Below are 15,352 nucleotides of genomic sequence, written 5' to 3'. Positions count from 1 at the left end.
GCTCATGCCCTCTCTTTCTCTCTCTCTCAAATAAATAAATAAAATCTTTAAAATAAATACATAAAAAATTTAAAAATAATTATTTTCCCATCAGAAGAATGTACAAACTAAAGTCCTTGGAATCAACAAATAGCACTAGAGAATATACAAAAGCACAGAGTATCAATCTGCAGAGCTTAAGAGCTACTAGTTTAATATACTAAGTGGTCGGTCATGAGAACATCTGTTCCTAGGTTAATAAGCTAATTACAAGGCTGAGAAAGGAAGTAGCAAAACAGCTAGTGGTGAGTGGATAGACCATTCTTGCTGTACATTCCAATATATAAAAGCAGAGCCAACAGTAATTCTGAGGTGTCTAATAATGGTCGGACTAATAATTATTTATTCATTACTGATACAGCAGATTCTTCACTAGTGTGTTCAATTAAACTGCCTATGGGTGTCACAAAGAAACTTAACCCCACAAGTGTCAGTGGTTAATAATGGCTCATCTTATTTTACAGTTTAAAGAAATTAATTAAATGGTGCCTGAAATAAAAGCTTTTGAGTCCTTGGAGAAATATACTGCATAAATATGATCTATCACTATTAAAATTAACCTTTCTTTTTCTGTGATTTTCCTATCCAGAATTAGCATAATTCTCTTCCTTTCCAAAGTATGTTCATTATCCCATAATTAAGGTAGAGGGTTTTCAATTTGAGTCTTGATCAAAATTCCCTCTCCTCATTAGGAGGGTTTCATTCTACACATTCACAATCTTTTTTTCCTTTGCTGACTTATCACCACAATCAGCCTTGAGACACAAAATAGTTATCATCTCACCAAGTTAAAATGTTAACAAATAGCTTAATTATACATAAATTAAATTAATCATTATAGCAATATGTGGACTCTCAAGATATTTGCAACTAAGGAAATTAAACTATCTGAATTAGACCCTCGTGGTCCAGAGAGCCTATTTTTGAAAACAAGTATCTAGGGCACATGCAAAATTTTGATATAAAGAAGTTCTGCAACTAATGAATCATTGAACATTATAGCAAAAACTAATGATTTTTTGGCTAATTGAATTTAGATTTAAAAATTAAAAAAATAAACAAGTCCCTGGTTTTATGCTGCATCTGTAAACAAACAAAATTGCACTTTTTGATATGATGCATACACTATTAATTCAATTTTCGAAATTCAGATATTGGCAAACACTATACTGCTTATATCAGAACATGGAGCACTAGGTGTTATATGCAAACAATGTATCATGGAACACTACATCAAAAACTAATGATGTACTGTATGGTGACTAACATAACACACACACACACACACACACACACACACACACACACACATGAACTGGTCTTAGGTCAAGTTGTCTTCTACTCTTTTTAGGGAGGTTCCTTTCTCACATAAGAAGTCTTAAACTGCATCTAATTGCTAAATGTGTCCTCTCCATCACCCAAAGCTCCAGTTCTTTCCAATTTTCTTTTTCAGGGGCTTTGCCCATGACAATACTTGTCTCTTGTGAAAATCAAGTATCAACTCTTGTAGGTCTAACGTCACTGCCTTTGACCTTTCACTATCCATTTGTTGCCTGATTTCTGATGGCTTCTTAGCCTTTGACTTTCTCATCTTACTAGAAACTCAAGATTGGTGTGTTCTTTGACCTGAGCTATTTGTTCACAACTTTGCTAACACCTGCAAGGTCTAAGATTCTAAGCTTCAGGTTGCTACCTTGACTCTACACTATCAGACCTGGTTTTACAAACATCTGAGATTTACCTCCAGATCTCTTGCCTGACCCCCTTTTTGTGTTGATCCTGATCTACTATTGTCAGCCATAATAATATGGAGATATTTGGAGTAAAGGTAGTAAGGGAAGTGGTATGATTTCTGGTGTTCTCTAAATTACAGCAAAACATGTGTCTATTAATAGGACCAGATATTTATATATCACCCCTGATATCTCTAAGTAATTTGTGGAAAGAACTATTTCTAAGGGAACAAAAGGTCTTCCAAAGTTTAAGTCATATCTATACAAATAAAGTGTAAAGAATAATTAAGGGAATTATCTAAATGATGCAAAGCCACCCTTCCTCCTCAATTATGAGAACACTTAAAGGTGGTTTATGTATGAACTAGCCAGATGATATTTATCTCACTTTTCTACAGGTATACCAGAATATAAAATCCACTTTTATTTGTATAAAATAATATAAGACATTTGAGTTGGAAGGGTCTAAATTGTTTTATCCCCCAGTTCATGTTGGATGTTTAAACATAGAACGTGTAGTTTTATTTTTTCCCTCTTCAGATATTTAAATAGCATCCATTACCCAATGACTAAAATGGATTAGAAGACAGAACTGCTAAAAAGTACTATAAAGATGACGGCATTGATATCAATACAAACAGAGCACATTGTTAGAGAATAATGTCCTCATTTGACATATGTTCCTAATAAATTCCAAAAGCAGAGAGCTCCCTAATTTGTTTTTAGTTTTTAATCTGTCTTTCCCATCCTTGAATGACACATGAATTTCTTAATATTTCTTCAGATTCTGGAGTAGATGCAGCTTTCTAACCATTTAAATGTACATCCCTCAAGAAATTTTCTGTGTGGCCTTGCGCTTCATAGCCAGTTTTCAGGTATGTCTGCAGCTTTTGAATTAGTTTGCCATTTGAAAAAGTGTTTTGGCCTAAGTTACAAATGTAAAGAAAGTCAAAATAATGCTCTCTTGCTCATTTTTATTTTTCCACTGAATCAATTCGCACTCAATACCCTTTTAACTTATTCATATAGAACCACTCACTTTCTGTCTAAAAATCTATTTTTTATAAAAAGGGAACAGAAGTAAACTCCCAGTGCAAGAAGACTGAGTAAAAAGTAGTATTAACATTAATGTGTATTTTGCATAAATGTTAAGAATGCCAGCTTAGGCCTCACTTCTTACGAAGTGCTTACTAGCTTCGGTAAGTTATACAACTTCTCTGAGGCCAATCTCCTCATTTAAAAAATGGAGCAAAAGGAATAACACAAAAGACCTTAGGAGAAGGAAAGGAAAAGTAAATTGGGGGAACTCGGAGGGGGAGAAGAACCATGAGAGACCATGGACTCTGAGAAACAAACTGAGGGTTTTGAAGGGGTGGGTGGTGAGGGGTTAGGTGAACCTGGTGGTGGGCATTAAGGAGGGCATATCTTGCATGGAGTACTGGGTGTGGTGCATAAACAATGAATCTTGGAACACTGAAAAAAATAAAACAAAATTTAAAAAATAATAAAAGAAATAAAAAGTGGACCATAGACATTTCTTCAATGAAGACATACAAATGGCAAATAAGCACACACACAAAAATGTTTAGTATCATTAGCCATTAGGGAAATGCAAACCAAAAACACAATGAGATACCACTATATACCCATTAGTATAAATACTATTTTTTAAAAAAGTGGAAAACAGCAAGTGTTGGCAAGGACGTGAAGAGATTGGAAGTTTGTGCATTTCTGCTGGGAATGTAAAATGGTGCAGTTGCTTTAGTAAAAGATCTGGCAGTTCATCAAAAGATTAAATATAGAGTGTCCATATAGCCCAACAAGTCTACACTCTATATATACCCTAAAGTGATAACATATGTTCACACAAAAATTTATACACTAATGTGTGTAGCAGAATTATATATGATAGCTGAAGATTGGAAACACCCAAAATGTACTTCAACTGATGGATAGATAAATAAAATGTGATATAACCATAAATAGAATATTATTTGGCAATAAAAAGGATGAATTGTTAATACAAGCTATATATTTGAATCTTGAGAACAATATTCTAAGTGTGAGAAGCCAATCACAAAAGAACACATGCTGTATGATTTCATTTATATGAACTGTCCAGAAGGCAAATCTATAGACACAGAAAACTGATTAGTGATTGCCTGGAGCCATAGGTGTGGGTGGAGGTGGAAGACTGGGAAATGACTGCTAATGGGTATGAAGTTTCTTTTGGGGATGCTGCAACATTCTGTGGTGATGTGTGCATGACCCTGTGAATGTATTAGAAATCATTGAAATATATAAGTGGGTCAGTTGTATGGTATATGAATAATACCTTAATAATGCTTTTTTAAAAAATGGAACAAATAGTTTCCTCTATCTCAAAGAATTATTGGAAAGATTAAATGAAATAATCCAATAAAATATTTAGTACAGGGTCTAGCATCTTTCAAGCAATCAATAAATAATAATTTCACTACTACTACTAGCAATAATAACTATAGTAGTAGTAGTATTGGAGCTATTATTAAATAATAGTATCAGTATTATAATACTGATTATATGATTAAATAATATCATCAGTATTATAATATAGTAGTACTGCTATTATTAAATAATACTAAATGTTATTATAACAATTATTACTAGAAGTATATCTATTATTAATACTAAATATTTTTATAATAATATTAGTTGTAGAGCTCTTGCTAAATAACTATTATTTTATATATTTAAACACATAATATAGTTATTATTATTAAAATGTCTGTATTAGAGTGATAGCTTTTTGGAGGATCTAATATGAGGCCTTGGTAATCTTTTTTTTACACAATGGTCCTACTTGGTTAATTAATTTATTTTTATATTATTTTTCAAAATTTATTTAATTCAATTAACATACAATGTATTATTAGTTTCAGAGGTAGAGTTCAGTGGTTCATCAGTCCTATATAACACCCAGTGCTCATTAGATCGTGTGTCCTCCTTAAAGTCCATCACGCAGTTGCCCCATTCCCCAACACCCCCTCCCCTGAGGCCTAGATAATCTTACCACACTTGGTATGCTATGACAAAAATAACACAACTTTGGAGTCAAAAGCCTCAATAAAGTTATTTTATCTGTCTGAAGCTGAGTTTCCTCATCTGCAAAATATTTCAACAACACCAACTACTACTTTGGGCTCTTATGAGGAATAAATAAAACAGTGTATGCACAAATGCATATTGCAGTGCCTAGTACATAGTGAATTTTCAAATAACTTTGTTACCATATGTATAAAATCACAATATTGGCATTAACAAAGTGTGATGAAATACTTTTAAGCACGGGCGCCTGGGTGGCTCAGTGGGTTAAGCCGCTGCCTTCGGCTCAGGTCATGATCTCAGGGTCCTGAGATCGAGTCCCACATTGGGCTCTCTGCTCAGCAGGGAGCCTGCTTCCCCCTCTCTCTCTCTGCCTGCCTCTCTACTTGTGATCTCTCTCTGTCAAATAAATAAATAAAATCTTAAAAAAAAAAAGAAAGAAATACTTTTAAGCTGATATTAAATCTCAATGGGACATAAACTTTGACAATGTGCCCAAAACATCAATATATGCAAAAGGTCTGGTCAATAATCATGTTATTCCTAAAATTTTCATAGACAACTTATCATATTACAGACAAAGCTTGGTAAACTATTAAATTTTTCTTTTTGATTTTTTAAAAGTTTTTATCCCTAAGTGTCTCAGAATAAGTACAACTATGTTATAGAAACTGAGACAAAATAAGTAAACCAGTTTCAGTCTAAAGTGTTAATATGGCAGCCAACTTATAGGGAAAAGGTTTGGCTCAGATTTTTCAAAGTTTTAAATAATTGTATATTTTCATTGTTGTACATTCTGGGTAATATAATGGTTTTCAGTTTGGGGTGGTCCATGCTAAGCTCATGCATGTTATCTAGCAAAAAGTAAAATTAAAAAAATCTTCAGGAAATAGCTCATTAATCCTAGAATGCTTATAAGGGAGAATAAATGCTGCCATGAACCAGCTGGAACTATGTGTGCCAAGAAAACTGAGTGAACTTGCTTCCCAAAGTCTTCACTTACTCTAGAGCAAATGAAGATTTTCAAGGAGTTACCTGAAGCTAAAGTGTAGAAGGAGTATACAAAAATACAAAATATACAAAAAAGTATACAAAAACACAAAGAATTCAAAGAAATCCCTTGCTACCACCATTATATCCACAATACATATACCAGATCATTACTCAAGCTAATGAAATTATCACATATTGCTATTTATATTGATAGTAATTCTGGCTTGACATTTTCACTCAATTGGTTGGTGACTTGCTTTGGATTGTTTGTTCTATGATAACATTAGAAAGAGTTGACTAATTTTGCTAAACTGAAGAGATGCAAGGGTATCATAAGTTTTCCATTTTTAGGGGCACCTGGGTGGCTCAGTAGGTTAAGAATCTGCCTTCAGCTCAGGTCATGATCCCAGTGTCCCGGGATCCAGCCACACATATGGCTCCCTGTTCAATAGGGAGTCTGCTCCTCTCTCTCCTTCTGCCCCTTCCCCCATGCTTTCTTTCTCTCACTGTCTCTCAAATAAATAAATAAAATCTTTTTAAAAAAGTTTCCATTCTCAACATTGCCATATTGATGCAAATGATGAATAATTTATTATTTTAAAAGGTTATATCTTTTGTAATTTTAATTATTTTCATGTAAATGTAGTACTTGGGTTAAGGTTACAAAGATATAACATTATATTGGCTAAAAAAAAGTGTAGAGCTGTTAATTTATGAGGTCTTCCCACAAAAATAGTCACTCTCCCTTTTCCCATCTCTACTTTGGCAGTTATCATATTGCACTGTAATTCTGCTTCCACATCTGTTTTCCCCAGTAGACTGAGAATACCTTAAGGTCAAGGATCTCATTTTATTCATCTCTATATCCCCAGGATCTAACACTGTATTTGACATCTGTTAAGAACACAAAAATTGTTTCTATGTAAATAAAGTTTTAAAAAGATAGATATGGTTAAACAGCTCATTTCCTATTTTAAGGCTTCAATTAGTTACTTATTTTTGCTTTGTAGTCATGAGTATTGCATTAAATATTATATTTTGCTTTATTCCTTTGTAGAGGCTTTTACAGTAGTCTCTTAGAACTAATACAATTTTCAGTAGAAACTGATATGCTGGTGAAATCGATTTCTCATGAAGATTAACATTCCTTTACACACAGAGAAAGTTTGAACCAGTAGCACATAACAGAGTCATTAAATATGAATTTGAAGAGCCTGTAATAGTAAGATAAATTCTGAATAAGAATAGAAGAGAATCTTTAATACTGTATCAGATTTATCCAGAGATGACTTTTTTTTTTCTTTTGAAACACCTGCGGTATTCAATTAGCTTGGACTGTCTCACTGGTCTGAGTTTTTCTGATACACTTTAAGCCCCCAAAACTTTTTTTTGACTCTTCAACACAAAAAGAGAAAGCAAACAGTATTCCTATTTCTTTCTGCATAACAATGACTGGTTTATTTTAAGTCTTAGGACATTTAAAAAAATTATCATCATCAATGAGAAGAACAGATTACATTTCTAAATTCAGCTTCAATTGAAATTAGATGTCAAAAAAAATTAGATGTCAGATCTCAAATCTTTTCATGCACATTTATTCATGGCTTTTCAATGCTTTTAGGAGCCTGTTAATTCATAAACATGCCTTTAAGTTCTATAATAAAACAAAAAAACCCACAAAAAACAGTATCCAAAGAAGGGTCTACCTAGCATTGATACATTCTAAGTAGGACAAATGTTGTTATGATGTTTCAATACTTTGATATTAAAGTGTAATATGAATTAATATACTGTAATACAGTGTTATTTTTTTCTTAGAAAATTTGAAAATATTTCTACTTTCAACTGCCATAAAAGGACAACGCTGATATAGTAAGTTTATTTATCAAATTCAAAAAAATTTACCTTCACAGTAAGAAAATAGAAGATAATAGGACCAAATAGGACTTTTTGTGTATTTTGTACATTGCTTTTATATTACATTTTATATTACATAATTTTATACATTACATTGTACATTGCTGTATATGTCATATATTACTAGAGGCAGCTTTAGCAGAATAGGCTTGCTTTGTGAGAGCAATAGTTTTCATATTACTTTAAGAATGTGTTTATCATTTCAAAATATATGGTTGTTTGGTTAAGATTAATCTTCTTTTAGGATTGCAATCTGAATACAATTTAACAACAACCAAACTATCATCACTATGTCAGAAAAAAGTATGTAAATTTCTACAACAGTGTTGATGACTAATGGATTACACTACAGAAAAGAGAAAGTCAAGATGTTTATTTTCCTCTAGAGGCACAACAAAATATCTGCCATGATGCCAACCATGCACAAAATAATATTAATTTCTACTGAAAAATTTCATTTACTAGATTGTCTTTACAAATATGCAGAAATGAGAACTTAGTATAACCCTCAACAAACACATAAATAATTATTCCAGACCACATTTTCTAAAACTATCTTGGAGCGAGTACTCAAGTATTTCCCACAATATTTCTCATTTTGCATAAAATGCCTGCATGGGATTCTTGTCCATAGGGAAAATGGAATTTACAATGTTTTAAAAAAATGTTTGTTTTGGTAACTATTGTTATTTAACAAACTACCTTAGTGGCTAAAGACAACAATTTTATTTTGCTCATTATTTTGGGGGTTAGAAATATGAGAACAGTTTACCTTAATGGTTTGTCCCTGAACTACATGGCATAAGCCAGGGTAGCTGGATCCACTTCCAACATGGCTTCTTCACTTACCAGCCTTGAAGCTCATTGGCCTCTTTTTCTTCAAATGGTGCCCCATCCTCTAGCACTTCTCCATGTGGCTTGAGCTTCTCATAGCATAGTAGTTTCAGAATTCTAGAATACCACTTCTACCATACTCTATTGATCAATCATGTCCCTAAGGCCATCTTGGAATTCAAGGGGAAGGGGATGATAAACTATGTTTAGGTGGTAAGATAGCAAAAAATCTGTGGCCAACTTGAATAGAATGCTGTGTCAAATTTTAGGTACGGAGATTTGGGAAACTTGAGCTTAACCATTTGAATTGTGCTTAGCCATTTAAATTGGACTGTTCTTTGGTACTTTTGTTTTTTGTTCTAATCTGAGGATGTCTAGAGCTGAATTCTCCTAATAAACTTAAAAAAAAAAATGAAGAGGGGCACCTGGGTGGCTCAGTGGGTTAAGCCTCTGCCTTCTGCCCAGTCATGATTCCAGGGTCCTGGGATAGAGCCCTGCATTGGGCTCTCTGCTCAGCAGGGAGTCTGCTTCCCCTCTCTCTTTCTGCCTGCCTCTCTGCCTACTTGTGTTCTCTGTCTCTGTCAAATAAATAAATAAAATCTTTTAAAAAATGAAGAAAAATAATTTCCAAAAGTTTTCATGATCTTACTGAATTCTGAAAGTTTTTCAGATATAAACAGGGACATCCAATCACTTGAATTATTTTTCTCTCTTTTTTGCACTTGTAGTTTCTAAACTTTCTGACTGCAGAACTCCCACTGACACTGAGTTTTTTGACATTTATAGTGCTCCTAACACTACCTTACTATTGAAGCATAAGTCTAAGTTACAAAATGACACACAGGTGTGAATACATGATGCTAGACAAATATGTAGAAAAGTTAAAATCACCTAAAATTACCAGTTTTGTGCTCTTTCAAGTGCCAAAGACCTGGTTTAGCTGATTTGGTTTTCTTTTGCCTCAATTACACAGTTGCCTTAGCATTTTAGAGATATAGTCTTTCGGGATGAAAAATGGGCAGGTCTTCATCTTTCTGTCAAAAACGTTGCCTCCCAACTCTGTCACAAACTAAAAACTGAAAAGTTCAGCCTTGAACTTAATGCAAATTGAAAGCAAATCACTTTAGTAATTTTACAGGGTGATGATGGTGGGCTATTTTGGCATATATACCTATGTTGAAATATACATTTATACCATGCATACATCTTAGAGATGTCCTAAATAGCATATATAATTGCTATACCCAGTGAATCTGAGTGAAATGTACCCCCTACAATGGTCTCTTTCCTTGCTTTAAACCAGTACTCCTCTAACATTTTTGTTAAGGCTTGACGAATAGCAGAGGTGAATGATGGCCCACTGATGGGCCACAAACACAAAATTTGAGGTAGTTGTGTAAAATATAAAAATAATTTATCCACTTGAACCTTAATGAAAACTAATGATATAAGATCATCTTTTGGTTCGTGTAATCCCTGGCAAACCACAGAGTTCGACTTGAGGTATTTTAATCCCAGTATTGATGGAAAGGTGTAAGCAAAAATTACTGAGGGTATGTGTCTGCACATCTAGATTTGGCTATAACAAAATGTAATGACTCTATGAAATAATAGAAGTGGTGGCAGGGGTAGAACCATACCCTAATACATCAACATTAGCTACAAAATATTCATTATTTCCACAATCTATTACTAACATATTTCTTTTCTTTTGTTTGTTTATTTTAAAATACTTAAATTTAGTACTTAGGTGGGCTACATTACCTACAATGTGCTATATTTCCTTTTGGAAAAATAAACAAATTCTTAGGAATGTAATTTTCTCTCATCTATTCTCAAGGTAGAAGTAAGCCTCTAACAGTCCAAATTGTATTGGAAAGATCAAAAGTTGAGTAAAACATCTTCCAAAGTAGGTGAAATATTGGGGCAATTCATCTTCCTTGGCTATACAATTGGTAGGTACCACTACAGTCACAGATTTCAATAAATCATATACCCAAAATAAACCTAATGCATTTCTGGCATATTAGCTCACTTCTCTTGCTTCAAACTGAAGAAATTCTGGGAATTGAAGAATAGACTGAAACCCAAGGTAGATAAAAGCTCACAAATATTGAAGTACATGGTTTAGAGTAAAGGCCATGATGTGAAAGAGATACTAACAGTCTTCTGAATCTCAAGCTCACAGTTCTTGAAACATATGGATTACTGGTACAGACTCAAAAGGAAGGCTCAACACCTTGTGTCCTTATTTGAGTCTGTAAAAAACATTAGCACCAATAAATCATCTTGTTACTTTTACTAACACTCTATGATTCATAAATATTCAGGATCTCAATCTAAATACAAGTTTTAAACAGCCCTGGATTGTGCCATTGGGAATAATATTATCACATCATTTTAAGGATTTTACTAGAGGGCTCTTTTATTTTAAAAAAGTGCTGTTGTCCAGGAGTTAATGTTCACTAAATGAAAATTTTTGGCTGACAAACATGAAAAGTTTTTTGTACCAATCACCAATGCATGTCATCTATGCCTCTATCAATCACAGAGTTAAAAAGCTCTGTTCTATAGCACACATAATGCCTAGTGTAACCAATTAGTATTACAATTCCCTGATGCAATACAAACTCATTTCCTTTAACTGCTATTGCACTGAACCCAAGGCTTATAAATGAGCAGAAACAAATTGATTTGCATGTAATTACAGTGGCAATAAACCTTTCCTGGTTCATGAAATCTTCCCCCATCTGTTAGCAGAGAGCAAGTTTAGGATCTATTATTCCCAGAAGGGGACTTACCCAGCTGGACATCTATAACACTTGGCTTATTCTCCATGGGGAACAATGGCTTGGGAGGCTTGTCTGTGAGTAAAGCTGGAAGAGAAAGTGAAAGAAGGTAATGGGAAAATTGAGATAAATTACAGGATAAGAAAGATTCTATCACAGATGATATTTAATATTTGTAGACTTGATGGTGTGAAACATTTATTAGACAGTGTTCTTACTTGAGTTGTTACTCTATTCACACAATATCCATTTTCCAGCATATTTAGAGCACCAATGATTCACTGTAAATTGGCCATTTCAACAGCTACACTTTCAAACAAGATCAAACAAATGGACTATTTTGAGTAATTTTTATAAGGTTGTAAGTACAAAGAAATATTGATTTTTTTATTTAATTTTTTTTCAGTGATCTAAAATTCATTGTTTATGCACCACACCCAGTGCTACCTGCAATATGTGCCCTCCTTAATAGCCACCACCAGGCTCACCCAACTTTCCACCTTCTTCCCCTCCCAAACCCTCAGTTTGTTTATCAGAGTCTACAGTCTCTCATGGTTTGTCTCCCCCTCCTATTGCCCCCAACTCACTTCTCCTCTCCTTCTCCCAATATCCTCCATGTTGTTCCTTATGCTCCATAAGTAAGTGAAACCATATGATACTTGACTCTCTCTGCTTGACTTATTTCACTCAGCATAATCTCTTCAAGTATAATCAGATAAACATTAAATCTCCATATGTACTTTATGGTACCAAATATTCTTAATAAAATACAACCATAATAGACATTTCTGGTGGATTGAACCTTCTACACCTCTGAATCTTGCTCAATTCCCCACTCAGTCTCTGAAACAATATAACACTGATACTTCATTAGGATAATGATTAAAAATATTGATTGAACATATTTTGTCCACCAAGTCCTGTGCCAAGTGCTAAGGGAAAAGGAAGTAAAGTCTCTATAATTACCCTCAATTTATAATCTAGGACTATGAACCAAAGTTAGCCCATCAAAATAAACAGATAATAGAACAAAGGTAGCATTTGAGCCATAAGACTATATGTGGTAAAGGAATGAGGAAAGGCAAGGTCAATATTGGCTGGCAGAGTTTGGAAAAGTTTTCTGAAGGAAATGGGTCTTCACATAAACCTTAAAGAATGGGAAAGATTTGGAAAGGTAGAGAGTAAGGAAGAAGAAATGAAGGAAAGGAAATGCAAACCAAGGAAGAGAGGTAGAACTTAGAACAAAATGTGACTAGAAGAAAAGGATCTGGTGAGAAGGAGCTGGGTGGGGTAGGGTAAAGAGCAAGTTGCTCATGATGTAGAGTAATTAGAAATGAAAAAAGAGGGGCACCTGGGTGGCTCAGTGGGTTAAAGCCTCTGCCTTTCGCTCAGGTCATGATCCCAGGGTCCTGGGATCGAGCCCCGCATCGGGCTCTCTGCTTGGCAGGGAGCCTGCTTCCTCCTCTCTCTCTGCCTGCCTCTCTCCCTACTTGTGATCTCTATCTGTCAAATAAATAAATAAAATCTTAAAAAAAAAAGAAATGAAAAAAGATAGGATGGAACTTAATTCTTGCGGATCCTGAGAAATATGCAGAGAAATTTGGACATGATGTAGTAACTATAAGAACATTGTAGATTCTTGGAACTATAGCAACAACAGACTCAAGGGAAGTGCTATCTAAAGATGATTGGCTTCCTATATAGGATGGGTTAGAGGAGAACAAAAACAGCTTAGAGTATGCAGTAATAACACAGTAGTGCAGGGCAGGGGTGATAGGAGATGAAAAGTCATTAATGGTGGAGTCTGGGAAAATTTTTAAAAAGCCAAATTTGAGATCCACCTTGAAGAAAGAAATGAGAACACTTGGCACACAGATACAAAATGGTTTATGGCAACCTTTGTTTCAATCTTTATTTATGTCCTGAATTCTTTTAAACTATTCCCATATTTATATCTTGCTTCAACTCTCCAACCAAACTCTTAATGTATTAAAGGGATAAGTTTTATATGTCTTTGTAATTCACAGAAGACATAGAATAGAGCTGGGCATTTAAGAGGTCATTAAACCATGATTAATCGGCTGGCATAGGAATTCTGTGCTGACATGAGAAAAGTTCATCTCATATTTATAACGCTATTTAGAAGAGAAAAAAATAAGCTTATCAGATGACAGATAAAGGAATATATAAATTTGTTGAGATGCCCAAAATAGTTTTTTTTAATAAACATACGTACTTAGAAATTCATTTAGAAAAGAGCTCTGTGTTACATTAGCTTTATCTTTCTGATATATAAATTGCTTGAAATGGGAAAATTTTAGTGAATTTTTCTTATTTTTTTCTAATTTTTACTGATGGAATACAACACATCTTGTCCTCATTGAATCAAATATATTTCTTCTAACTTGGCACAAAAATAGACACATGGCGTGAAAAGAAGGGCCATCTGTACCCCAATGTGTATAGCAGCAATGGCCATGGTCACCAAACTGTGGAGAGAACCAAGATGCCCTTCAACGGATGAATGGATAAGGAAGATGTGGTCCATATACACAATGGAGTATTATGCCTCCACCAGAAAGGATGAATACTCAACTTTTGCAGCAACATGGATGGGACTGGAAGAGATTATGCTGAGTGAAATAAGTCAAGCAGAGAGAGTCAAGTATCATATGGTTTCACTTATTTGCGGAACATAACAAATAACTTGGAGGACATGGGGAGATGGAGAGGGGAAGGGAGTTGAGGGAAATTGGAAGGGGAGGTGAACCATGAGAGACTATGGACTCTGAAAAACAACCTGAGGGTTTTGAAGGGGTGGGGGTGGGAGGTTGGGGGAGCCAGGGGTTGGGTATTAAGGAGGGCACGTATTGCATGGAGCACTGGGTGTGGTGCAAAAACAATGAATACTGTTAGGCTGAAAAGAAATAAAAAAAAAAATAGACACATGGGTCAATAGAACAGAATAGAAAACCCAGAAATAAGCCCACATCTATATCATCAATTAACCTTCAATAAAGCAGGAAAGACTAGCCAATGTGAAAAAGAAAGACTCAACATATGGTGTTGGGAAAACTGGACAACAACATGCAAAAGAAGGAAAACTGGACTTTATTACCCTGTACAAAAAAATCAATTTAAAATGGATAAAAGACTTAAATGTGAGAGAGGAAACCATCAAAATCCTAGAGGAGAATACAGGTAGTACCCTTTGTGATATCAGCCAAAGCAACTTCTTACTAGATATGTAAGATGTAGATATGATAAGATGTAGATAAGATTTGTAGATATATAAGGCAAGGGAAAAAAACTATTGGGATTTCATCAAAATAAAAAGCTTCTGTGTATCAAAGGAAATAATCAAGAAAACTAAAAGGCCGCTTCCAGAATAGGAGAAGATATTTATAAATGACATATCTGATAAAGGGTAAGTATCCAAAATATATAAAGAACTTAAAAAACTCAACACCCAAAAAACCCCAAACATTTTGATGGGGTCTTTGGTTTGGGGATAATGTAATGCTGGACTCAAAATGAGTTTGGAATTTCTCCTTCCATTTCTATTTTTTGGAACAGTTTCAGGAGAATAGGAATTAATTCTTCTTTAGATGTTTGTTAGAATTCCCCTGGGAAGCCATCTGGCCCTGGGCTTTTGTTCGTTTGGAGATTTTTGGTGACTGTTTCAATCTCCTTACTGGTTACGGGCCTGTTCAGGTTTTCTCTTTCTTCCTGGTTCAGTTGTGGTAGTTTATATGTCTCTAGGAATGCATCCATTTCTTCCAGATTGTCAAATTTGTTGGCGTAGAGTTGCTCATAGTATGTTCTTATAATTGTCTGTATTGCTTTGGTGTTAGTTGTGATCTCTCCTCTTTCATTCATGATTTTATTTATTTGGGTCCTTTCTCTTTTCTTTTTGATGAGTCTGGCCAGGGGGTTATCAATCTTATTAATTCTTTCAAAGAA

The 15,352-nt window shown here is 34.4% G+C and overlaps 1 protein-coding gene across 1 annotated transcript in view; it reads right to left on the bottom strand.

Annotated features, from left to right (window-relative positions):
• The window catches only part of IL1RAPL2 (interleukin 1 receptor accessory protein like 2), a 706,648-nt gene that overhangs the window by 353,551 nt on the left and 337,745 nt on the right, over nucleotides 1-15,352 (bottom strand). Inside the window, exon 9 of the mRNA XM_045994802.1 lies at nucleotides 11,402-11,476. Within this exon, the coding sequence (XP_045850758.1) occupies nucleotides 11,402-11,476 (75 nt within the window). The remainder of the gene's footprint in view (nucleotides 1-11,401; nucleotides 11,477-15,352) is intronic.

Source organism: Meles meles, chromosome X, assembly GCF_922984935.1.
Source record: "Meles meles chromosome X, mMelMel3.1 paternal haplotype, whole genome shotgun sequence".
Classification (NCBI taxonomy): Eukaryota; Metazoa; Chordata; class Mammalia; order Carnivora; family Mustelidae; genus Meles; species Meles meles.
Note: the sequence above shows the minus strand (reverse complement) of the source record. Positions and strands in the feature narration are given on the sequence as shown.